The sequence below is a fragment of the Orycteropus afer genome, unplaced genomic scaffold (genome assembly GCF_000298275.1).
Source record: "Orycteropus afer afer isolate SDZICR_OR568_19922 unplaced genomic scaffold, OryAfe1.0 scaffold00120, whole genome shotgun sequence".
Classification (NCBI taxonomy): Eukaryota; Metazoa; Chordata; class Mammalia; order Tubulidentata; family Orycteropodidae; genus Orycteropus; species Orycteropus afer.
This window is the reverse complement of record NW_006921707.1, coordinates 8,636,828-8,663,772: the sequence shown is the minus strand read 5'-3', so window position 1 is coordinate 8,663,772 and position 26,945 is coordinate 8,636,828. Positions and strand designations below refer to the sequence as shown.

The following is a 26,945-nucleotide window of genomic DNA, read 5'->3' as shown; positions in this document are numbered from 1 at the left end:
TATTTTTTAGCACTGGAATGGAAGTGCGGCATTTCCACTGTTTATTTATGTTTAAATATCTTGAATTTTATTCAGTCAATAAAAGTATACTCGATTAATGCATTTATTATACTCTTTGCATAGGTTGAGGTGAATAGAGTGCAGTGTTTGTTTTTTATTAAAGAAAACTTTGGCTTTGACTCACATTCCTTTGCAGTAAATTTGATTTTAAGCAGTATGTATTTCACAGTTAGTCCCAGTCTTGAGGAATTTTCTACGTTCACAATTCTGCATCCTTGGCTTATCTTAATATTGCTCAAGTGATTTTCATAGATTGTTTTTAAATACATAGAAATAAAAGTATCCAACGTGTTAAACAGAATATTGATGGATGTTCTTCAGAGAGAGGATCTGGGAACCAAAACATTCCTTGCAAGCACTTTGGTGTTAGAGTCTTGAAGACTGCACAGTTTGACAGGCAGGTGTATGAGTGAAGACACACTGCCTGATAAAAGCTGCCCAAACACCTGGATCACAGTGCAAGCATTCAAAGGCATTTCTGAACTCTTTGTGCATTTGTACTTACCTGAGTCCCCAGCCTTGCCCAGTGCTGCCTCACTGCTTCCTTCTCTGCCTTGGCCTGTCTTCATCTCTTTATGTTTGTACTTCAGGAGCTTCCCTTTTCCTCTACAAGTCACCTCCATCTGCTCGTGAGTCACTGTGGCCCTTATGCTGCACAGTGTGCTGAGGAATTCTCAGGATGGAGAGCTGCATCCTCTGCCCTGCCTCCACCTCAGCGCCATTTGCTGCCTGTCATTGCTCAGCGCTCTGTGCCACACTGGCTTGTTTTGTCAATAACCATTTATTTGTTGCTGGAATAGTAGCAGCCATTACATCTGACCTCCCTGTTTCATCAATTATGGATAGATTATTGGATGTGAACATCTGCAAAAGCTTGCTGTTGAACTCACCTCCTGGCTGGGATTAGATAACATTCTAAACTGTTGTTTATTGTCAGGCCAAAACTCTACTGGGAAGCCAGGGAATTCCAAGAGTGGCAGAGCCCCATCAGAAGTACCAAAAATGGTTCTGTATTACCACTGTTTTCCCCCAAAGATCCCAGCCATTTATTATTTACACTTATTACTAGTTGTTATAACATACTCGATAAAAGCACTTGGCAGGAATCGCATTTCCAGTCATTGTCACATCTGTCAGAATGGAAATGACTCATAAATTGTTTTCTTGTCTCTTTTCTCACTGTGAAAGGGTAATAGATGAAGCTGCTCTTGTGTGAAAGGGTTCAGAGGAAGACTTCCCTACCATGTTCTATTTTAAAGAAACATGTTCACACAGCCCAATATGAAAGCATTACCTCGTGGATCTTAAAGTAGGGTTTACCGAGTTTACCAAAATAATGGCCTGTGGCAGAAAAGATATCAAATTGTACAGACAGAATATGCTCAAAATACTTTTCAAGGCTTTCATGGATTTCTGAGAAAAGGCAACCAAACTGAAATTTTATTGAATGCTGCCTTAAATGAGGAACAATCTAGTAAAAGGGATTATGAATAGATGACGGCTTTACCACCAAGGGAAAGACAAATCTTCTAGTGCAATTGGTTCATGCAGAGATATAATTTTCATAGTATTAAAACAAAAAGGCAACTATGCCTTTTTGCCATGGAGTCGGATCTGACTCATAGTGACCCTCCTTGGGTTTCCGAGGCAGTATCACTACGGAAGTACATTGCCCAACCTTCCTTCCAAGGAGGGGCTAGTGGGCTTGAACCTCTAGCCTTCTGGTTAGCAGTCAAATGCCTTAGGCACTATGCCACCAGAGCTCCCTTTCACAATATTAGTGTTTATTAAAAACTTCAAAATGGTCACTCATGAATACTGAACACTTCCTGATCCTTTCTCCTGGAGCCAAAGGTGGCAAAACAGAATAAGCATTGATAAGTGGCCAATTGAGCCAGGAGGATTGAGAACTTTAATTTGTCACCATTGTGGTGATATGTTACCTCTCACCTCTCTGCTTCATTTTGTTACCTGTGAAAGTAGCAACTCTGTTTATCTCTCATTATTCTAGATGAAGAGTCCGTAAGTGGCATGAACAATTAAGCACTTGACTACTAACCTAATAGTTGGCAATTCAAACCTACCCAAAGGCACCTCAGAAGAAAAGCTTAGGCGGTTTCCTTCCAAAAACCCAGTCAGTGAACCCTGTGGAGCAGAGTTCTGCTCTGACATACATGCAGTCACCTTGAGTCAAAAGCAGCTCAGTGGCAACTGGTTATTCTAGCTTAAAAGGAAAAGAAGGAAGGTTTGGTATTCTGCCACAGATAGGAAGAATTATTCCCCCAGATATCATGACTTTCCAACATAGTTTCTGAACTGTGTATCCTCACTGAACATAATGACCACATGGGTTTATAATGGGAGGAAGCTTTTATTTGTTCAGGTATTTGACCAAATGATACTATCACAAATTTATGTCATTTTAAAATTTGAATAAAATACCCCTCTAGGAATCTGGTTTGTTTGCTGATCCTTATACTCACTGGGACTTATGGTTAGCAGAAAAATTTCCCATACTTTCCATTTGCCCTAGTTACAAAATGCCATATTTTTACATTTTCTCCTCTCTCTCAAGATGCATATTGCAAAAGCCAGTACCTATAAATAGTTTATTATATCCACATTAATGTTTCTGGAGATACGTCTGATTAGTGCCTTCCAAGAGCTCTACCATATTTATTAAATGATATTCAACATACTGTTTTGAGACGTAAGACTAAGAGATAAGCATACAATGGGAAACAAAATATACATGGTTCTTGCCCTGATGGGCATCTAATTGGAGACATAAACATTAATCAAGTAGATAAATATGACACTGTGGTGAGTGCTGGAACAGGGAATTAGGAACTGTGTTGTGCACACGTGTTTGCGTGTGTTCATGCACACACTCATGCAGGCTGGCAGGATGCACAAACACTGGGAGAATAGGGGATATAGTGAGAAAGAGCAATGCAGGCAGAGGGACCTGCAGGCAAAAAGACCGTGGAAGTGGAGAAATTATAGTGAAAGGTCATTGTGACTTGGATGAGGTTCCAGAGTCCTGCATATTCCTGTAAGATACAAGTGTTGACAGTTCTGCATCAGCACAGTGAGTGTCAATACATATGTGGTCAAATCAGGTTTGACTGGCACTTTATTTGATTTGGTTTGCCACCACCATCTTTCAGAGCTCTGGTAGTGTAGTGCCTAAGACATTTGACTGCTAACCAGAAGGCTGGTGGTTCAAACCCACCAGCCACTCCTCAGAAGGAAGGTTGGGCGATCTACTTCTGTAATCATGATACCATCTCAAAAACCCAAGGAGGGGTCACTATGAGTCAGATCTGACTTGACAGCCACCATTTTTAGTCACCCTAAATAACAGAGAACCGAAAATATGACTGATGCTATCATAGGTACACTGGAATCGTTTGTCACGCACCATTTTTATATCCACGTAAACATAATCAAATGGAATTTGAGACTTTTTTTAAAAAAACACACACCCCTCAAAGAAAAAACTTTTTTCCTCTCAAGTATTTTCTCATTATCAAATCTCTAATCATTGTATATAACTAGTGTATATTGGTATATTTCTGTTGTCATGAAATCATCAATTTATATTGTCTTTTACTGATGACCATGAATTTAAAAAAAAAAAAAAGAGTGTAAGAGAGAGAAAATTAATTACTTGCCACTTTAGCTCTAGGAAGGCATTTTATCTCTCAGTACTTCTTCCTAGTTTTATTCTTTGGGGTGAGAAGGAGGAGATACATTCAGATTACCTCAAGAAATCTTCCTTGTAAGGGAGTTGATTGTGAAGATTCCTGTGGCAATGAGAAAGATCCTCATCCCATGAATACTCAGGATTAGCCAACAGTTAGGGCTTTCTGAGATTTTCAGATTCATGGGAAATGGAAATCTGCATGCTATTGTTAGTTTCTATGAAGTCCGCTTTGACTCATGGCAACATCATGTAAAACAGAACAAAACTTGTCCAGTCTTGAGCCATCCTCGCAATGATTGGTATGCTGAAGTCCACTGTTGTGACTCTCTGTTTTTTGAGTGCCTTTCAACTTCAGGGCTCATCTTTCAGCATTATATCAGACAATATTCTGTTGTAATCCATAGGGTTTTCATTAGTTAATTTTTAGAAGTAGATCACCTACTCTGTCTTAGTCTGGAAGCTCTACCGAAACCAGACCACCATGGGTGACCCTGCTGGTATTTGAAATATAATCGACATAGCTTCCACCATCATAGCAATGCATAACCACCAAATAACAGTTGACAATTAGAATAAAAATTCTGCATAAATATGTCTCTTGTAAACATAGTACATAACTCTAATGACTGACTTAGCAATATGTTTCAGTTTACTGTTGATGAAAGCTGTAATTCTTCACTGTATATGGAATTCTTCTTCCCTATTGTGAGTTTGAGAGTTATTTGCTTATTGAATGTGTAGGCAAATAGTTTTCAGTGAAAGGAATGACATGGGACTTTGTTTAGATATATATTTATATCCTTATGGCCTTTGAAACTACGTGTACACTCCTAGCATGTGAAGGATTAATTTGCAGCCCTAATTCAAACTGTGTCATTTAAAGGTATTTGAATTTTTGTTAAATTCTTGAAAATTTCAGACTGTAAAAAAAGAAATGTGCTATTTTCAGAAGCACTGTCATTTACATTAGTAACAATTGCTATATAATAATAGCTAAATAACATTTTAGATTCAGCTCTCCTTGCTATCATCAATCTCAATTTAGAAACTTTCACAAAAAGCAGAGTGTGGTAGTTAAGGTTATGTGTCAACCTTGGGTGGGCTTGGTTTTGAGTGGCTGGGAAGCTGGTTGTAGTTATTCTCCATGGTGAAATTGGTAATCAATTCCATGATGGAAGCTACTGGAGCAGTTGAATAGCTGCCTTAGGAATGTGGGGTACTTCCAGTATTTAAGGAGAAGCTTTGAGAAGGGTCTGCAGCTTTTGGCATGTTTGAATCCTGCATGTAGCTGAGTCATCCTTCAGCAGCCTGCCATATTGTCTGCTGATCCTGGGACTGTCAGTGGACTTGAATCACTGGCCTACCATGTTGTTTGGTAATATTGGGACTGTGCCTTTTTACTCGTTGACCTTGGGTTTGTCAACCTCAGCAGCCAGCGGCAGCCTGAGTGAAGAAAGCCTCTAGCTTCAGAGGGCCAGGAGCAAGAGGCAGACCTAAAGCCCAACATCGAGGGACTTTCACCCAACCCCTAGAGCTTGGCACTTTTAACTCAGACTTCTAACTTCCAAAACTGTGGCAGAAAAAACTCCTGTTTGTTAAAGCCATCCCATTTGTGATATCTTCTGTTAGAGCAGCACTGGAGAACCAAAACACAGTGCTTTAGGAATGTGCAAGACTTTTAAAATGAGGGGGGAACATGAAAATAAAATTTCAATGGAATGAAATGATACATCATTTTTTTTTTCTTCAAAAGAAAGTTTAAAATAAATAAATTGATCAGGAAATTTTGAAGCCATGAGTCAATTATTAAAAACAAATAGGATATATCTTAAACAACTAAATATATCGATTGAAGTGTCCTAAAATCCAAATTATATTTCAGGAACAGATAATTCCAAATCATTTAGTTCAAACAATTGTCTTGCATATTTGGAAAATATAACCAGCAATAAGATAATCAAGAACATCATACATGAAGAAAGCAAAAGGTCATATAAAAGACAGGACAGGAAGAGAAGACCAAAATGGATGTCAGAAGGGACTCTGAAACTAGCGTTTGAATGGAGAGTAGCTAAAATGATGACTGGAAGAAATGATGAAATAAAAGAGCTAAACAGAAGATTGTAAAGGGTGGATCAGGAAGACAAAGTAAAGTATTATAATGAAATCTCCAAAACCTGGAGTTAGAAAACCAAAAAGTAAGAGCATGCTCAGCATTTCTCAAGCTGAAAGAACCGAAGAAAAAATTCAAGGCTCAAGTTGCAATATTGAAGGATTCATTCTATGGGCAAAATCTTGAACAACACAGGAAGCATCAAAAGAAGATGGAAGGAATACACAGAGTCACTGTACCAAAAAGAATTGGTCAATGTTCAACCATTTCAAGAGGGAGCATATCACCAAGAACCAACGGTATAGAAGGAAGAAGTCCAAGCTTCACTGAAGAAATTAGCGAAAAACAAGGCTCCAGGAATTGATGGAATACCCATTGGGATGTTTCAACAAATGATGCAGAGCTGGGGGTGCTCACTTCAAGAAATTTGGAAGACAGCTACTTGGCCACTTGACTGGAAGAGATCCATATGTGTGCCCATTCCAGAGAAAGGTGAACCAAGAGAATATGGAAATTATCAATTAATTATCATTAATATCACACACAGGAAGGCTCATTAAGAACCTGAGATATGCAGACAACACAACTTTGCTTGCTGAAAGTGAGGATGACTTGGAGCACTTACTGATAAAGATTAAAGACTACAGTCTGCAGTAAGGATTACACATCAATATAAAGCAAACAAAATCCTCACAACTGGACCAATAAGCAGCATCATGATAGATGGAGAAAAGATTGAAGTTGTAAAAGACTTCATATTATTTGGTTCTATAATCAATGCCAATGGAAGCAACAGTTGAGACATAAAAAGACATATTGCATTGGGAAAATCTGTTGCAGAAGATCTCTTTCAAGTACTAAAGAGCAAAGATATTTTCTTGAAGACAAAGATGTGCCTAACCAAGTCATGGTATTTTCAATCACTTCTTATGCATGTGAGAGCTGGACAATGAATAAGAAAGGCCAAAGAAGAGTTGATGCTTTTGAGTTGTGGTGTTGGCAAAGAATGCTGAAAGTACCACTGACTGCTAAAAGAACTAACAGATCTGTCCTGAAGAAGTGTAGCCAGAATCTCCTTGGAAGCGAGAATGGCCAGATTTCGTCTCACCTACTTTGGTCATGTTGTCAGAAGGAACCATTCCCTAGAGAAAGATGTCATGCTTGGTAAAATGGAGGGTCAATGAAGGGAAGGCCCTCAACAAGTTGGATGGACACAGTGACTGCAGCAATGGGCTCAGATATAGTAGGGATCATGAGGCTGGCACAGGACTGGGCAATGTTTTATTTCTGTTGTACATAAGGTTGCTATGAGTTGGAAACAAATTGATGGCATGTAACAGCAACAACAACAACATCACAAACAAGTAAAATTTTGCTGAAAATAATTCAAAAGCAATTGCAGCAGTATATTGATAGGGAACTTTCAGAAATTCAAGGTGGATTCAGAGGAGGACGTGGAACAAAGGATACTATTGCTGATGTCAGATGAATCTTGGCTGATAGAAAGGATACCAGAAAAATGTTTACTGGCATTTCATTGACTCTGTTGATCATAATTAATTAAGGATAGTATTGCAAATAATGAGAATTCCAGAAAACTTGATTGTGCTTATGAGGAAGCTTTATATAGACTGAAAGCCTGTCATTCAAACAGAAAAAGGGGATATTACTTGGTTTGAAATCAGGAAAGTTATGCATTAGGGTTGTCTCCTTTCACCATACTAACTGAATCTGTATGCTGAGCAAATAATCTGAGAAGGTGGACAGTATGGAGAAGAACATGGCATCAGGATTAGAAAAAGACTAATTAACAATCTGAGATATACAGATGACACAACTTTGCTCACTGAAAATGAAGAAGACTGAAACACTTAATGGTGAAGATAAAAGACTACAGCCTTCAGTATAGATTGCACCTCAGCATAAGGAAAACAAAAATGCTCATAATTGGACTGATAAGCAACATCATGATAAATGGAAAAAAGATGAAAGTCCTCGGAGATTTCATTGGATCTACAATCAATGCTCATAGAAGCAGTAGTCAAGAAGTCAGATGACATATTATGCTAGGAATATCTGCTGCAAAACAAACAAACAAAAAAAAAACCTCTTTAAAATATTAAAGAGAAAAGATGTCACTTTGAGGAATAAGGTTGCCTGACCCAGGCCATGGTATATTATCAATAGCCTCATATGCATGTGAGAGATGGACAATGAATAAGGAAGATCTAAGAAGAATTGATGCATTTCAATTGTGGTGCTCAGTGAAGAATATTAAAAATACCATGGACTTGTGGAAGAAGTACGGCCAGAATGCTCCTTACAAGCAAGAATGGCCAGATGTCATCTTATCTACTTTGGTCATGTTGTCAGAAGGGACCAGTTTCTGCAGAAGGATATCAAGCCTGGTAAACTAGAAGATCAGCAAAAAAGGGGAAGTTCCTCAACAAGAGGGATTCACACAGTGGCTGCAATGATGGGATCAAGCGTAGCAAAGACTGTGAGGATGGCACAGGACTGGGCAGTTGTTCTGTTGTGCATAGGGTCGCTATGAATCAGAATGACTCAATGGCATCTAACAACAACAGCAAGATAATCACCTAATTTATCTGAGAAATTGAATTTGTGTCTATTAATGCTGGATATTTTCTGCACTGGACCATATAGCCTCCACTTTCTATTTGGGGCAATACTAGCAGTCAGAATGTGATTGTTGTTGTTGTTGTTGTTGTTATGTGCCGTCGAGTCGACAACAGAATGTGATAGACAGTCCAAATGGTGTGAAAGGTATTTCAAGTATAAAGAGTACATACTCCAGTGATCATGGTAATGTTAGTCTCAATTTAAGAATATAATTTGAGCTGAATGCAGAAGATTTAATTATTTTTTATATTGTAGTTAAAAAGCTGCATACGTGATTGTCCTCAGTGTTTATTCAACATATTTGTAGAAGAGAATGACTGTATTTATTGTATGTCAGATGCTATGTGTATGAGAGCCTTCAAGTGATGTGAGACCAGTTCTGTTTACCCCATTTTTATCATCTCTACCAGTGCCAATTGCTGCCTCCAGTAAGGTACCTTTGAATGCTGTTGCTGCCCAGTCTGGTCCTCAAGCCTGTTATTGCAGTGCTTGTCAGAAATCATTAGCCACTGATTCCTTTGACTAATGTTGCAGTTGATTGTCTGAATCATGTTCAGACACTGTAAATGAGGCAGAAACATCCTTTCTGCTCACCAACTGTGAAATGGCTAACCGGGGTTAGATTGCCAGAAATCAGAATAAATGTATCTCCAATAAGATTTGACAATGATTTCAAGCTCAAGATGGCAAACTTGATTTTTTTATTTCTACGTTTCTTAGTGTATAAGTATAAATCTGGATCATTTCCTTTTTCTCCTCAAAGGCACTGTATTGAAAGCAGCACCGAACTTTTGTTATGAAATGACACAATTTGGAGTTTGTACAGGGTGTATATAGCAAAACATTAGCTGTTCTGCTTTTTGTAGTGGATAAGGAAGAAAGAGGTAAAAAGAAAATGGCCCTAGGCAATGGATTCATAACTTCTCATTTGCAGACAAAGCCCTTGGATGCCTCTTTTATGGTTTTACAGGCAATTTTAGAGCGAGGTGAGTTTATTTAAACTCTTCCAGAATTCCTTGATGTGAAGGCAAAAGGAGAAGTTAACTGTTCAAATGTGGGGTTTTATTCACACTTATTTGAGATCATCCTGGAGGACTCTATAAACCTGTAGGCTTTGGGGAAGGTATACAGATATCTTGCAGTATTGGAGCTATTGTCACATGGAAGAGGGATGTATGTCATCCCACAAAACACAACCTTGGCTAGTAGGTGGAAGTTACAGCTTTTGCCTCAACTTAGCCAATAGTTTTCTCACATAATTCTCCAATGACTAGTGACTAGCCTCACAAGAGAATAGTTTCCTATCATGAAAATTTTTCAAGTGAAGGCTAAATCAAGGTCTCTCAACAGTGGCCCTATTGAAATCTGGGAGAAAATTCTTTGTTGTGGGGGCTATCATGTGCACTGTAGAGTTTTTAGCAGCATCTCTGGCCTCTACCCACTAGATAACAGTAAGGGGAGAAAAACATTGTTGTCAGGTCCGTTCCGACTCTTGGTGACCCCGTGTGTGCAGAGAATAACTGCTCTGTAGGGTTTTCAAGATGGTGACTTTGCAGAAGCAGATTGCCAAGCCTTTCTTCTGAGGGGCCTCTGAGTGGGTCTAAATGGCATCTTTCATTTAGTGGTGGAACACTTAACCATTTAACCACCTGACCACCCCACAATCATGACAACCTAAAACATCTCCAGATGCTGCCAAAACATCTGCAGAGGATAAAATCACCTCTGCTTGAGAACCACTGGGCTAGATAAGTTGTTGTTGTGTTGTTGTTATGTGCTGTTGAGTCAGACTGGACTCATAGCGACCCTTCCTTGGGTTTCCGAGGCAGTATCACTATGGAAAGAGATTTCCCAACCTTCCTTCTACGGCTAAATAAGTACTTGGGGGAAAGTAAGCAGTTATTTCAACCAAATTCTAATTTTGTTTGTTGTTGTTGTTGTTATGTGCCGTCAAGTTGGACTGGACTCATAGCAACCCTTCCTTGGGTTTCTGAGGCAGTATCACTACGGAAGTAGATTGCCCCATCTTCCTTCCGAGGAGTGGCTGGTGGGTTTGAACTCCAGACTTCTGGTTAGCAGTCAAATGCCTTAGGCACTACACCACCAGAGCCAAATTCTAATAAGCACTTTTAAACACCTGATCTTACTTTTACCCTTCAAGGTAGGTTTTCTTTATTCCCTTTTACACTTGAGGAAATAGACTCAGAAAGGTTAAATCATCTGACACATGTCACTCATTCCAGTAATCCAGTTACTGACTCTGTAAAAGACCTGCTTGATTCAAAAGCCTATGATATTTGGAGAAAAGTTGAATATTCCAAAGGGGATTTGATTAAATAACCAATACAATTCCTTCCAACTGATGAAATCTCTGAATCAAAGAACATGGTCCACACTTTCAGAGTAGGAGTTCCTACTAATTTCAATAATGAACTAAGAGGAGTGCGGAGGATGGGTGGCAGGTGGAAAAAGAAATGCATATAGAAAAAACAAAATGCCAAAAATATAAACTAAAAGTAAGGTTAGAGTTGAGTGACATTTCTGAAAAATTAAAAAATTCCTATTTCAAATGGACTAGATTCTAGAACTTATTTTACATGGTAGTTTCTATGGGTTATTTTCTCACAGTGACTAGTTAGGGCCACCAGCCAGGGCATAGAGGCCCATTTAAATTTCATGTCACTGATCTGTATGATTTGATAGTATTTGTTTTCTCCACTTTACCTAGGGATGAGGACAATTTTCACAAAGTTTTGAAAGCTTGAAATAATGGGAAGCAAGAAGGCAGTCAATCGCATAATCTTGGGTGTAATATTTTAATCAAACACACAGACCTGCCTAGAAAGTAGAGAAACAAAAACTATAAATTTTAAAATTTCTACAAAGGACTATTTTTATGTGTATGTAGAATAAAGGCATGAAAATGAATAAATCTGCATAACCTCCACAACAATAATCAAATTCTTTATTTTTTTGTAACCAGAAGGATAAATTGCAGTTTGAAAGTTTATCACTTAGTATTATCGATTAAAACTATGATTAGCTATGCAATCAACTGTGATTACTATGCAAAAACACTGTGTGCATGAACCCTAAATAAATGTTTCTCTTATAAATCTTACTTCTCTGTACCCTGATAAAACTTTATTTGAGATTGTATCATTTATTACAAGTTTATTCTCATTGCCAAGCCTTGGCTTCCTGCTGCCCTCCTCACTGTTTACCCAATTGCTGTCATCCTTTTAAAATGACGATCGAGTTTCTCTTCCTATGTGAAAACTTTCCCAGTTGTATTTTGCTCATCGCCGGTTGCCCCAATTCAGTGTAGTGCATGGGAGCGAGGATTCTGCATTAGTCACTGTTGTATCCCTAGCACCTAGAATAAAGCTCCACCCCCAGAAGAAATTCAGTATTTTAATAAATTAACATCTTTAGACTAAAGTAGCCCTTTATAGAGATTTGCAGCCCCACATTATTTGAATGTCTGTATGTCTTACTGCCTTAGATAGTTAGGTCATTAAGAGCAGGGATATATATAATTTTATATCTTGAAGTTACTTCTAATAGAGTGTCCTGGGAGAGTTCTCTGCATAATACAGCAGTTCTAAAGGCTGAGCATTCTGAAGAGAGTGACACAGAGGAATGAAATAGCATGTAGTTATCTTTGCAGGTCTCAGGAACTTCCACACAAACGCTTGACTTTCACATCTGCAACAGCACATTCCCTTCTCTATTTCTGCCTCTTCCGTACTACTATGATGAGAAACACTTGGAAAAGCATATGGAACTTGTAGAATACCTGAAGCTGCAGAATTAGACCAAGAAAAGATACAAATCAGCATGTGCTTAAGAGTTCTTATCATAAAGGCAGATTTCAAGATGGGGTTGGCTTTTTTTCTTAAACCTTTATCCTCGAATTATCCTGCTATACACTATCTGAATTATTTCATTTCTCTTTGTTAGACTCCATAAAACGTCACCCATAAGAAATGAGGCAGGCTAAAAATCATCCTCTTTTTTATAATAGCAGTTTCCTCTGGCAGAGTTAGCTATCTTTGATTCACTCATACCTAAGTATGAATTACTTCAATTGACCACTTTTGTTCTGTCAGTTAGCTGAGAAAATTCTGATTTGGAAAAGTTATACAAACAGCCAAGCTAGAAAGAAGAGTGCCAAAAGTGTAGAGAAAAGATGCCAAATTATTTCAGAATTTTTCCCAAAACAAATCTTTAACCCAAAGAAAATAGAAAAGAAAAGAAAACAAACAAAAAAAAAAGCTTTCCTCTCTCATCCTCTTCTTTTTTTCTTTTCTAGGCAAAAAACATATTAAAAATGTTCTACAAGGGGTCCTTGTAGTGATGAAAGTGTTCTGTATCTTGACTTGGTAGTGGTCTCATGAATGTATTGAAACTAAAACCAATTACCATCAAGTCAATTCAGACTCCTGGCAACCCCATGTGTGTTACAGAGTCGAACTGTGCTCTATAGGGTTTTCTTGGATGTAAGCTTTATGGATGCAGCTTGCCAGGCCTTTCTTCTGTGGCCCCACTGGGTGAGTTACAACCACCAACCTTTAGGTTAGTAGATGAGCACAAACCATTTGTATCACCCAGAGCATATGAATATATTCGTGTGATAAAATAACATAGAATTTAACACACACACACACATGTGAGTGCATGTAAAACTGATAAAATCTGGATATGGTCACTGGATTGTAGCAATGTCAACTTCTTGGTTGTAATATTGTATTGATATTGCAAGATGTTTTACCATTGGAGAAAATTGGGTGAAGGGTTATATGAGATCTTTCTGTATTATTTCTTACAACTGCATGTGAGTCTACAATGATCTTAAAATGAAAAGTTTTTAAAACCAATGAACTGGGGCATATTTTTTATAATGGCTCTCTGGGCAGAGGGGCTTAGAAGGGGTTGTTTCTAATTTGGAAAAGTTAGGCCTTAGTGATAGTCATCATAGTTATTTAAAGTAAGCTTCAATTATGAAAGTGAACATAAGGGCCATGATTGGAGGACATTTTCTCCTTCAATGTTATCTAAAATAAAAGGAATATAAGAGAGAAATTGCAATGGGGTAAGAAGTGCAGATATAGAGGAAGGCAGGAAGAGGGATCAGTAACAAAGAGTTTATTTCCTTATGTTCAAAGCACCCTCATAATTGATAGTTATAAGCAAGTAACAGAAAGAAAACAAATGGGTGTTTGATATTACCCACTGCTGTTACTGGCAGGTCAGTTCCGACTCATGGCAACCACTATGCCTTAGGCACTATGCCACCAGAGCTCCCACGTGTTACAGAGTAGAAATGAATTCCATAAGAGTTTTGAGTTTTCTTGGTTGTAAGCTTTACTGAAGCAGGTAGCCAGGTCTTTCTTCTGAGGCACTTCTGTGTAGGTTCAAACTGCCAAACTTTCAGTTAATATCAAACACTTAACTGTTTGCACCATGCAGGGACTTTATTAGATATTACTAGACCTAATAATGTCTTCTTATATGTCCCTTTAAAGGTGCCAGAGGTCAGGCACAGAATTTATTATCATCTTCTGGAAGGACAAGGCTACTTTCCTATTTTCTCGCTCTCTCTCTCTCTCTCTCTCTCTCTCCCCCTCCCCATATGTTGTTGTTGTTGTTGTTATGTGCCGTCGAGTCAGACCTGACTCATAGCGACCCCTTCTTGGGTTTCTGAGGCAGTATCACTATGGAAGTAGATTGCCCAATCTTCCTTCCAAGGAGATAGATATAGATGTAGATATAGTTATGAACCAAAAACCAAACTCACTGCCATCGAGTCAGATCCAACTCACAGCGACCCCTCCCTGGGTTTCCAAGGGGCAGTATCACCATGAAAGTAGATTGCCTACCCAGTCTTCCTTCTGAGGAGTGGCTAGTGGGTTTGATCTACCAGCCTTCTGGTTAGCAGTCAAATGCCTTTAGGCACTACGCCACCAGAGCTCCCAAGTATAGTTATAGATACAGAGATATATAGAGATACAGATATTAATGAAGACCTCCGTACACCCAGAGTTTATTCCACACTGTTTTGAACTATAGAATTCACCAGTCTACTACATCTTGACTTGTATATTCCTTATGACTTCACCTATATGATTTTCCGCTTTAAGTAGAGCTTGCATTCCTGAGAGTAGAGACCATGGCTTTCTTAAATTTAGACCAGATCTTCCTTTGATTCGGACAGCACTTCTCAAGGCCCTCAATATGGATTTCTTTCCCTATTGGGCCAATATTAAAAACTATATTCTTCCTACAGCCTATCTACTTCATATTTCTATGTAAAGTGTTTCAGTGGACACACGAACTGCCTCAAGCTACAGATAAATGTGTTGTCTTTACTTTTGAGGAGGGAAACTCCCACCAGGGGTTCTTGTCCTAACATTTACATAATATGTTAACTCCTGGTAGCCTCACAACAACCCTAGAGAGATAGCTTTTGTTTTGCTTTGTTATGTTTTACTTCTAAGAAAATTAAACTCATGGGAGCTTGCTTGGCCCAGATGTGTTGAGAGTTAAAGAGCTAGTATTTGAATTCAGTTCTTCTTACTCTGAGGTGTTAATGTCATTGCATTAGATCACATCTGGCCCATGAAGACACTGCTATAGGATCAAGCCTAAAACCAGAGTCAAAACCCCAGATTGAGCTGATTGTTGCCCCTACTGCCTCCTTAAAGTACGGGACATGGTTGGGAGCTAGAATTAAGCAACACTGAAGTATCTACCTATGATTTCTTAAACACTTACTCCTCTATCTGTGGCTAAATGGTCACACCCCTCAGATTAAATTGAGCAGTTTAGTAGTCACTGTGCTGCTTCAGGATCCCAGGTGGCTGGGGCATGGAAGAGTGGTGTAGTATAAGCACAGTTTAGCACAGAAAAGCCTGTCTTCACTCATTGCTAAGTTACATAATTGCTTCAGTCCCACGTCTGTGGGACTTAGACTGTAAATACCCTGAGGACTGTATGTCTTCCTTTATTTAATATTTCCTAGTGTCTGATATAGTACCTAGGAGCTCTGGTAGCATAGTGCCTAAGGCACTTGACTGCTCACCAGAAGGCTGGTGGTTCAAACCCACCAGCCACTCCTCGGAAGGAAGGTTGGGCAATCCTACTTCCGTAGTGATACTGCCTCGGAAACCCAAGGAGGGGTAGCTTTGAGGCGGGGCCGACTCGACAGCAAACAACAACAACAACAACAACAACAGTAATAATATTTGCTGGAAAAACTAGTTTTTACATAAAATATAATAGTATTCCATCCAGAATGCCATATGAGAACGTATGTACTTTGAAGGATGTTATAGAGTCTCTTTCTAAATATCATGATGTTTGGATTCAGTAAGGTCTTTTTAAACTTACAAAATTCATAGGTTCTACCTCTGAACTCAGAAAGGTCTGTGTCAAGTCACCCCAAATTGAATCAAGGTTTGTCAGTTATGTGAACACAATAAAAAGAAAGTTCTTAGGTTTATATAAAGCTTATTAAAAGACTTCTTTTATTTTACAGGTTTAGCATGAATTAAAACATTGGGTCAAAATGTATCAATTAGTAAGTTTTAATGTCCATATTTTGTCAAGCCCACCATCTGCCTGTCAGTTGGTCATACTATGGCGGCTTGCATGTTGCTATGATTCTGGAGGCTATGATACCAGTATTTCAAATACCAACAGGGTCACCCATGGTGGATAGGTTTTAGTGGAGCTTCCAGATTAAGATAAATTAGGAAAAAGGGCCTGGCAATCTATTTCTGAAAAATAGCCAACACAAACCCTGTGGATCATAATATAATGTTGTCTGATATAATGCTGGAAGATGAGCCCCCTAGGGTTAGAAGGCACTCAAAATATACAGCAGCTGTAACAATGAACTCAAGTAAACCAATGATTGTGAAGATGGTTCAGGACCGGGCAACATTTTGTTCTGTTACACACGGGATCACCATGAGTCAGAGCCACTAACATTTTTAAGCAGTCTCTTAAAAATTACATTAAACCCAAATTTTGTAAGATATCACAATGGCCTCACTGAAGTTATTTCCCAAATATTTACTTTAAGAAAATAAAAAGTAGTATGAAGCCAGTCTTTAATACTTAAACATGGTCAGCTGCCTGTATATAGGCACTTAACACATAAGACACATTTATGTCCTCTCTCACACTGACTCCCTCTCCCAGACACCATCCAATGACTTTCACTAATTCTTTCTTAGAAAATGTGCAAAATGGATTTCCATAAAGGTTTTTGGAGATTTCTTGTGTCCTCATGTGTGTAATAGGTTGGGTCAAGTAACAATGAAAGAATGAGAAAGAATGGGTCTTTATTTTTGATGTATTTTTCTCCTTCTGGCCATTGTTGTTGTTGTTGTTATGTGCCGTCGAGTCAAACCCGACTCATAGCGACCCCTCCTTGGGTTTCCGAGACAGCATCACTTCGGAAGTAGGATTGCCCAACCTTCCTTCCGAGGAGTGGCTGGTGGGTTTGAACCGCCAGCCCTCTGGTTAGCAGGCAAGTGTCTTAGCCACTATGCTACCAGAGCTCCCCTTCTGGCCATTAGAAGGGAAAAAAAGTGAAAAGGAAAATTATATGGATGATGTCAGTATTAAATTAAGATCATATGTTTGGCTGTGGCAGCTGTAATCTTTTGACTATTGAAGAGATTGTTGATAATGAAGTACATTTGTAAGAAATATTTTTAGTGTATACTGTATATGTATACAAACTTTGAGATATGCATCTAATAAAATGATAGATTTAGAAATTGCCTGGTACCTAAATTCATGCTTTTCAAACAGCTATTTATAGAAAGAAAAGTGATATTTAAGCTACAATAGTAGAATATTATAATCTGCCTTATATTACCTTAGATAATAGTCCCATATTTTAAAATAATGTTGTAAACCATTCAATTATTTATTCACACCTAAGTTATATAAATTGGAAGATTTGGGATTGTGCTGGAAGAGAATTATTTTTACCAAAGTAAGACCTCACTGTCATGGCTCAAAGAGATTGCTATGAAACAAGTTATACTATAGATAAAAATAAACCACACCAGCATGAATTTTTAATATACAAAAGACTTTTTATGGAGACATTAAAAACCACTACTAATTTTAATCTTCTCTTATGAAATGAAACATCAGTGTGTCTGGTCATGCTATATGTTTCATACGTATTTCCCTTTCCAATAGGTCCTTAACACTTACACTGCAGTCTCTACCGACCTGGATGATGATCTCAGCCTGGGGAGAGCCTATGAAGCAAAAGCCAAGGTCCTGCAGAGGTAAGCTAGCACATCCGTGTCTTGCTGTCACTGTGAACTCACTCAACTGTGAAAGACTTAAATTGTTTGAGGTCTGTCGCTTCCCATTACTGCCTGCTTAAATTTTAAGCAGTGCCCTTCTTAAGTGACCCTTTCATCATCAGTTATTTTAAACCAATATGGTGTTTTAAAATATGCATCTAAACTCTTCTTTGTCTGTTCCCTCTTTGTAATATTTTCTTTTTGGCCTTCTCTAAGTTTAGTGATGACCTTGAATAGAAGGGAAAAAACCAGGTCACCTCTCACAGGTTAAAAAAGCAGAGAGCACAGAAATATACAGCATGCTTCAGTGACTGGCTCACCATAACCTTTCCAGAACTCTTCTTGGAGAAGTTTCCATTTATGGTTCAATCATGCTTCTTGCATTAAGACATCTGTCCTTTGAGCCTATCTGGATAAACAATTGGGCACAAAACAATATTGCCATGATTTCATTTAAAAGAAAAAATTTAATGAAAGGATACATGAAAATTTCTGATATATGTTTTTCTGTGGCAAGTAGATAACTTGCCTTTCACGCATTGTATTGTGATTTTTGTGTTCACCATTTAATGGTTACATAACATAGCATTATGATTAAACCAAGATAGAATAAAACTGAAAAGTTCTTGAAGGTAAATTCATTGCCATTGATTTGATTCCAAATCATAGTGACCCTTTAGGACAGGGTAGAACTGCCCCATAGGGTTTCCAAGATTCCAAGATTCTGTAAATCTTTACAGAAGCAGGCTGCCTCATCTTTCTCTCACAGAGCAGCTAGTAGGTTTCAACTGCTGACATTTTGTGCCTCTGTGCCACCAGGGCTCCTATTCTTGAAGGTTTTGTGTGTTATCTTGGCATATCCAAGATACAGATTTCTGAGAATGACTATAACAATGTCAATGATAATAATAAATAATAATAGATATAAATTGAGTTAACCCAAAATTGTAATTTCTTCCCATTTTGTTGTTCAGTTGTAAATACATATTGGCATATTCTTTAAAAGGTAACATTGTTATCTGAAAGATATTTAAAACATTAAATGCCCAGTGATTTGAAAGTGAACTCATCATTGTCCTAAGTACCATGTCATTGCTTCAAATACTAATACCATCCACATGAAAACCTACACATGAATATTTGTAGCAATTTTATTTGCAATTGCCAAGACTTGGAAGCAACTGTGGGTAATGGAGTATTATTCAGTGATAACAATAAATGAGCTATTGATCTATGAAAAGACATGGAGGAAACTTAGATACTTATTTCTAAGTGAAAGAAGCCCTGTCTGAAGTGGCTACAAACTGCATGGCTTCATCTATATGACATTCTGAACAAGGCAAAACTATAATCCATTGCCATCAAGTCAATTCCAACTCATAACAACCTTATAGGACAGAGTTATAGAACCCTGTTCCATAGGGTTTCCAAGGCTGTAAATCTTTATGAAAGCTGACTGCCACATCTTTCTTCTGTGGAGTGGTGGTGAGTTCAAATTATCAACCTTTCATTTAGCAATCGAGTGCTTAACCAGTGTGCCACCAGGGCTCCTTGGCAAAGCTATAAAGACAATAAAATGACTTGTGGTTGCCAGGAGGGGAAAAAAAGGTGAGATGGTGAATCTCACAGGACATTTCAAGGACAGTGAAACTATTGCACATGGTTCTGTAATGATGGATAAATGGCATTGTGCATTTTTCAAAACCATGAGATGCAGAAATGGTTAAATTGGTGTATGTTTTGCTGTGCATATTCTCAGAAACAACAACAAAATAGAAAATTTTTAAAAATTAAACACACACATCCACAAATAAAAAGAGTTAAGACATGTGGGTCACATAGAGCTAGCCCAAGCCCGACATCTGTCCCTTCTTGTGTAATTGTGAGCAATTATTCTGTTTTCTTGTCCAGATTGCTGCTGTTATTTTGTTGTAAAATAATAATAATAAAAAGAGGACCTATAACATAAAGAATGAACCCTAATGTAAACTATGGACTTTGGTTAACAATAATGTATCAATATTGGTTCCTCAAACCAGTATTTATAAAATAAGTTTTATGAAATGACATTTCAATTGATAACTAAAGAGATAAAACTCTGGGTAAAAATATTTTCTTTTCATTAACATTTATTGAGCACCTACTATGTGACAGGATAAGACAAGTGTTAGAATGTCCCTTTGGTTATTGAAGGGGGAGTGTCATTCTTCCAATGTTTTCGGGACGCAATAATTACGGAATATTGTCCTAGTTAACAAAATGCTTTAGATATTTAAAGTTGAGTATATGTAGAGTGACCTTTCACACAGAGGGGTAGTCACCACTGTGTACTGATATGAAATTCACTGCCAAATGCAATTAATGGCCTTTATAATTATTTTTGAAACTTTGGGATACAGAAAGTTGTCTGAAGAATTCTCCCCTATTAAATTTGTGTCTCATCTGGAATATTTTAGCCTCAGCCCCAGAATTTGAATTCCTGATCTAAACATTCAAAACTATGGGAGAGTCAAACAACCATCTGGTAAACTTTCTCAACAAAGACAGACAATCTAATGTTTCAATATTGATGAATTATTTGGGATTTGGTAGCGGGAAAGGATACAGCTATGTCTGATATATCATTACGTAGGGTACGGTTTTGGTAGGGAGTAGGTACTATGCTGTTTGAATACACTCAACAGTCTAGCAACCTGCCTTGGGACAAGCATACAATGAAATGAATTCCACTTACAAGAATTTTCATCACCTAAAGTACAAATAAAATCATCAGTGATTTATATAGTAGGTATGGGTTCTTAATTTTAGAATGTTATGTGATACATAAGAGGGTGCAGGACATGCTTCTTCTGAGGTCACAGGGAAAACTTGTCCCTAGGCCATAGTGAGCTTTCCAATCCAAATGTACCATTGAACAGTGTTTTTGTTGCTCATGAGGTAACACTCAGATCTCAGGATAGTCTTTCACCATTAGTGGAAAATAACTCGAGTATGATCTGTTGACAACTGTGTGGTTCAAAACCAAAAATTCTATACAGGTAGGCAATAACACCATGGATATCTACAGAGCCTTTTTAAAGTGCACTAAATCCTCCAAATGCTGTGACATAGATTTTGTGGTCATGTTTAGAAAATTTCACTTGAAATTCTTAATGTTCTATGAGATACATACATCTCACGTAGTTTGGACAAGAGTGACCAATCTCTGAAGAAGGACTTCATGTTTGGTAATATAGAGGATCAATGAAAAAAAAGGAAGACCTTCAGCGAGATGGATTGACACAGTGGCTGCAGCAGTAACCTCAAGTATAACAATGATTGTGAAGGTGGCACAAGACCAGGCAGTGTTTGTTTCGTTCTGTTGTGTGTGGGATCACTATGAGTTGGAAATAACTCAAGGGCATCTAACAACAACAAATATATATATATGCCCCTTTCATAGTCTTAAACTGTCTTTCTCAGGTTAGCAGCAACATGCAAGAAATGGAACCCAGCCAACATAGAGGAAATTATGGTGGTGGCAGCTGAGAAATAAATCAAGCTGCATGCTAAGCTAGCATCAACTCTAAATCTCTTTTTCCTAACCTGTGCAATTGCACAGGTTTCACTAATGGTAGCCCTATCTCTATAAACATATTTTATCTCTTTAAAGGAAATGGAAGAGGATAGCCATGCCTAGGATAAGTGTGTGTCTAAGGCCATCAGCTAAGCGTGTATGAAAGGTGAATAAGCTCTAAGGCTGGAAGCTTCTAAAATGGTTATAAGAATTTATACTAAGCTTTCAATTGAAAACACGCCACATTCCTTCAAGACTGAGTAGTCAGTAATATAGAGTTGCCCATTTGGTAATACTAGACCTGGCCCTGGTGTTAGATGAGTTGATGATTGATTGATGAAGGCTTTAATGGTAAGCAGGTTTGTTATTTTTTGTATTTGTATGAATAATATTAATTACACAAGACTTTAAGCAACGTAACAACAGATAGACGTTTGTAGTGTATTTCCTCCCCATACTTGGAATGCTAGTGGAAAAAAAAAGTTGATATTCTAAAATGATCACAACAATGGCCTTATGACAGCTATAAGAATTTTCTCAAACAGAACAATGGTCCACAAAGCAAGGATAAAATTAGTTGAGAAATTACCAAGTACATACCATTAGTGTATACTCATTCAATCTGCATAATTTAGAGAGGAAAAATCCTCTATTTTCTTTATCATTATAAGTAATATTTGCCTCATCTACTGAAATAACTATCACAACTCTCCAACGTAATCATGATTGCTTTTTTTTTTTTTTTTTTTTTTAGGATTTGGGTGAAGATTTACAGAATAAATTCACTTTTCATGATTGCTTTTAAAAAAAAAAAAAAACTAGGAGGAAAAGGTCACAGAAAGGAGAGATGTTCAAGACACACTGACCATAACTAGCCCATCTCTGGGTTTATCTCATACTGATTGTAAATTTTCTTGCGAACTAGGGTTAAATTATTTCCTAGAAGGCTTTTCACTGTGGAGATCTTTAAATCAATCAGTACAAAGTTTCAAGTGTGAAAATTACCTTTCTGTTATAGCTGAAAATTAATTTCTTCTTGCTTGAGAGAAATGGCATGCCCTAGTAATTTTCATATATTCTTTAAAATGGAACATCAAGCCTTTGACGTGGAATTTCCTAAAAATGACCAAAAAATACATCAAAACATTTCTATTAATTCATGAAATTAAGAATAGCTTTTTACATTTTCTCCTGTCACTGATTCCATTTGCCTTATTACGTTCATCTGTGGCCCACAAACTTGGTGGCACAATCAACAAACCCCTTGGTGGCTGTTTCATCTCCGCTCTATTTGATTTCTTCTCTCTGAGTAAATGATTAAGTTTTCATGCATTGGTTCAACCAAAATCTATGTTCACTCAACCACATCCTTTATTGATTACTTCTACTGCAAACAGTAGGCCAAGTGTGATATACATAATTGGACAGTTGTCGGGGGATGTGGGTGTTAACAGTCCTGTTTTCCCAGTTGGAAACTGGAATCACCTTGATACACAAATATTCTGCACTGTTTCATTCTCATTCTTTGGACCGAGGAGTCCTGTTCCTCAGAATATATGTTTTTAACTCTCTAAGGTCTGGTTGAATGAGTTTAATGATTATCCCATATAATATGCTGTTCAAGTTGCACCTGTGCACTGCATATAGAAAACTGGAATTAATATTTGTCTAACATTTTAACCTTGTCCTTTAACTTATACGAATAATCTGTAGCCATTCTGTAAGAAAATATTTGATTTTTTCCCCTTTTAAAGGAAGATTGTTTTTACAGCCTATTGCTAACTTTTAAATTGAGAGTCTTTTTAGCCAGCATATATTTTAGAAGCTATATTAACAATTTTGTTCACTACAGAACTGTACATTCACTGCATAGAGCATATAGTTTATAATAAGATTTCTTCTGTAGGATTATTTCTCAGGGCAAGTTTTGGATCATTCTGGGTGTTTTGGAGATCTGTTACTCCTTTGGGGGAAAAAAGACAACTCAAGTCAACCAGTAATAGTTTTATTTATACTATTTTGTGTTTCTTGTTCTCTAAACAATTTTTTTTGTTTTGTTTTTTGTTGTTTGAATTTTTTATATATTGTGATATAACAATCCTCAGCAGGCCAAACCTAATCCAAAATGCACTTCCTTCAAACATATATCAGCTTCAGGAACATGAACATAAATAAGCTTCACTGAGTTCACTTTAGTTTAAGAATATATAATAATAATTTTTCCCTAAAATTTTGAAGTGAAAAGCAAAGATTTTTTTTGATCAGTTTTTTTCTTGAATATTACAGTCCAGAAAATAGCTTACAAAGTTGATACCAATTTAAAAACAATAATAATAATAGCCTTAGGAATCCACAAATTTGCTCAAAATTCTAAGTATTGTATTATTTCCTTTATTAATATTTTTATATTTTCAAATTCTCTTATGCACTTTCATCACACAAGAAAATATTTAAATGAAAATAATAAGTGTACCTTTTTTGTCATATTTTACTCCAACGCAGTCCAGCTCTCACTGCATTTGGAAAGTTCCTCAAACAGTTCATAGTTTATCTGGAGAACTGAGCAATGCCCAAATACAGAGGAAGATTACAGAATCTTGTTATGAAAAATTGAAGACAGGCTCATAAAAAGCAGTAGTCTATTTTTGAAATGTAGAGCTTTCTTGTACCAATAAGTAGGAGGGAAAAAAGATACATTTGATGGTACCTGATACCTACAAAGTAAACAACAAAAAATGTTAGTCTGTTGACTCTGCTTCCTACAAAAGAGAATCAGGACTTCACGTAGCTGTCTGCTTTGCACAGGCTACTTTCATATTGTAGTGTATAACTTACTGCCTAATGGAAGATTTTGCAAAAGTAATGCTTAATAAAACACAGTTTTCTTCTCTAGTAGAGGTTGTTGTTGTTAGGTGCCATCGAGTCATCTCCAACTCATAGCAACCCTATGTACAGCAGAATGAAATACTGTCCAAGCCTGTGACAGCCCCATGATCCTTGCTATACCTCAACCAATATTTGTAGCCACTGTGTCAATCTACCTTGTTGAGGGCCTTCCCGTTTGGTTGACCTTCCACTTTACCAAGCATGATATCCTTCTCCAGGGAATGGTCCTTTCTTACAACATGGACCAAAGTAGGTGAGAAGAATTCTGGCCATTCTCACTTCCAAGGAACATCTCGGCTGCACTTCTTCCAGGACAGATTTGTTAGTTCTTTTAGCAGTCCATGGTACTTTCAGCATTCTTCACCAACACCACACAACTCAAAAGCATCAACTCTTCTTTGATCTTTCTTATTCATTGTCCAGCTCTCACATGCATATGACATGATTGAAAATACCATGGCTTGTGTCAGGCACACCTTAGTCTTCAAGGAGATATCTTTGCTCTTCAGCACTTTAAAGAGGTCTTTTGCAGCCTATTTGCCAGTGCTATACATCATTTTATATCTTGATTCCTGCTTCCATTTTCATTGTTTGCAGAAACAAGTAATATGAAGTTTTTGACAACTTCAGTCTTTTCTCCATTTATTGTGATGCTGCTTATTGGGCCAGTTGTGAGGATTTTTGTTTTCTTTATGTTGTTGTTAGGTGCTGTTGAGTTGTCTCTGACTCATAGCAACCCTATGCATGGCAGAACAAAACACCACCCAGTCCCGGGCCAACTCCACTATCTCTGCTATATTTGAGCCCATCACCACAGTCACTGTGTCAGTCCATCTGGTTGAGGGCCTTCCCCTCTTTTGTCAACACTCTACCTTACCAAACATGACATCTTTCTCCAGGGAATGGTCGCTTCTGACAACATGACCAAAGTAGGTGAGAGGAAGTCTAGACATTCTCGCTTCCAAGGAGCATTCGGGCTGCACTTGCTCCAGGACAGATCTGTTAGTTCTTTTAGCAGTCCATGGCACTTTCAGCATTCTTCGCCAGCACCATAACTCAAGAGCATCAATTCTTCTTTGGTCTTCTTTATTCATTGTCCAGCTCTCACATGCATATGAGGCTATTGAAAATATCATGGTTTGTGTCAAGTGCACCTTAGTCCTCAAGGAGACATCTTTGCTCCTCAGCACTTGAAAGAGGTCCTTTGCAGCCAACTTGCCCAGTGCTATATATCGTCTGATGTCCTGACTGATGCTTCCATTGGCATTGATTGTAGAACCAAGCAATGTGAAGTCTTTGACAACTTCAGCATTACCATAAATGCTGCTTATAGATCCAGTTGTGAGGACTTTTTTCTTTATTTTAAGATGTAATCCATACTGCAGGCTTTATCCTTCAATCTTCATTAGTAAGCGCTTCAAGTCATCCTCACTTTCAGCAAGCAAAGTTGTGTCATCAGCATATAACAGGTTGTTAATGAGTCTTCCTCCAATCCTGATGCTACCTTCTTCTTCATATAGGCCAGCTTCTTGGATATTTGCTCAGCATATAGATTGAATAAGTATGGTGAAAGGATACAACCCTGATGCACTCCCTTCTTGATTTTAAACCATGTAGTGTTCCCTTGTTCTGTTCGAACAACAGCCTCCTTGTCTATGGACAGGTTCCTCATGAATGCAATTAAGTGTTCTGGAATTCCTGTTCTTCTAATTATTATCCACAATTTGTTATGACCCATACAATCAAGTGCTTTTGTATAGTCAATAAAATGCAAGTAACCATTTTTCTGTTTTCTTTATATTGAGGTGTAATCCATAGTGCAGACTGTAGTCTTTAATCTTCATCAGTAAGTGCTTCAAGTCATCTTCACTTTCAGCAAGCAAAGTTCTGTCATCAGCATATCACAGGTTGTTAATGAATCATCCTCCAATCTTGATACTACATTCTTCTTCATTTAGTCCAGCTTCTTGGATTATTTGCTCAGCATACAAATTGAGTAAGTATGGTGAAAGGACACAACCCTGATGTACACCTATCTTGATTTTAAACCATGCAGTGTCCCTGCATTCTGGAATCCCCATTCTTCTCAATGTTATCCATAATTTGTTATGATGCACACAATCAAATGCATTTCCATAGTCAATAAAACACAAGTAAGCATCTTTCTGGTATTCTTTGCTTTCAGCCAAGAGCCGTCTGACATCAGCAATGATATCCCTCATTTCACATCCTTTTTTGAATCCAGTTTGCATTTCTGGAAGTTCTCTGTCAATATGCTGCTGCAACCGTTTTTGAATTATCTTCAGTAAGATTTTATTTGCATGTGAAATTAATGATATTGTTCAATAATGTCCACATTCTGTGGGATCACCTTTCTTTGGAGTGGGTACAAACCCATGGGTACAAACTTATCTCTTCCAGTCAGTTGACTGCATAGCTGTCTTCCAAAACTCTTGGCATAGCTGAGCGAGTGTCTCCAGCAAGGCATCTGTTTGTTGAAACAAACATCTCAATGGGCATTCCATCTATTCCTGGAGCCTTGTTTTTTGCCACTTCCTTTAGTGCAGCTTCAACTTCTTCCTACAATATCATGGGTTCTTGATCATATGCCACCTCCTGAAATGGATGAAGATCGACCAT

General features: G+C 37.7%; 1 protein-coding gene across 1 annotated transcript in view; it reads left to right on the top strand.

Annotated features, from left to right (window-relative positions):
• The window catches only part of TTC29 (tetratricopeptide repeat domain 29), a 230,970-nt gene that overhangs the window by 178,829 nt on the left and 25,196 nt on the right, over positions 1 to 26,945 (top strand). Inside the window, exon 7 of the mRNA XM_007944121.1 lies at positions 17,751 to 17,842. Within this exon, the coding sequence (XP_007942312.1) occupies positions 17,751 to 17,842 (92 nt within the window). The remainder of the gene's footprint in view (positions 1 to 17,750; positions 17,843 to 26,945) is intronic.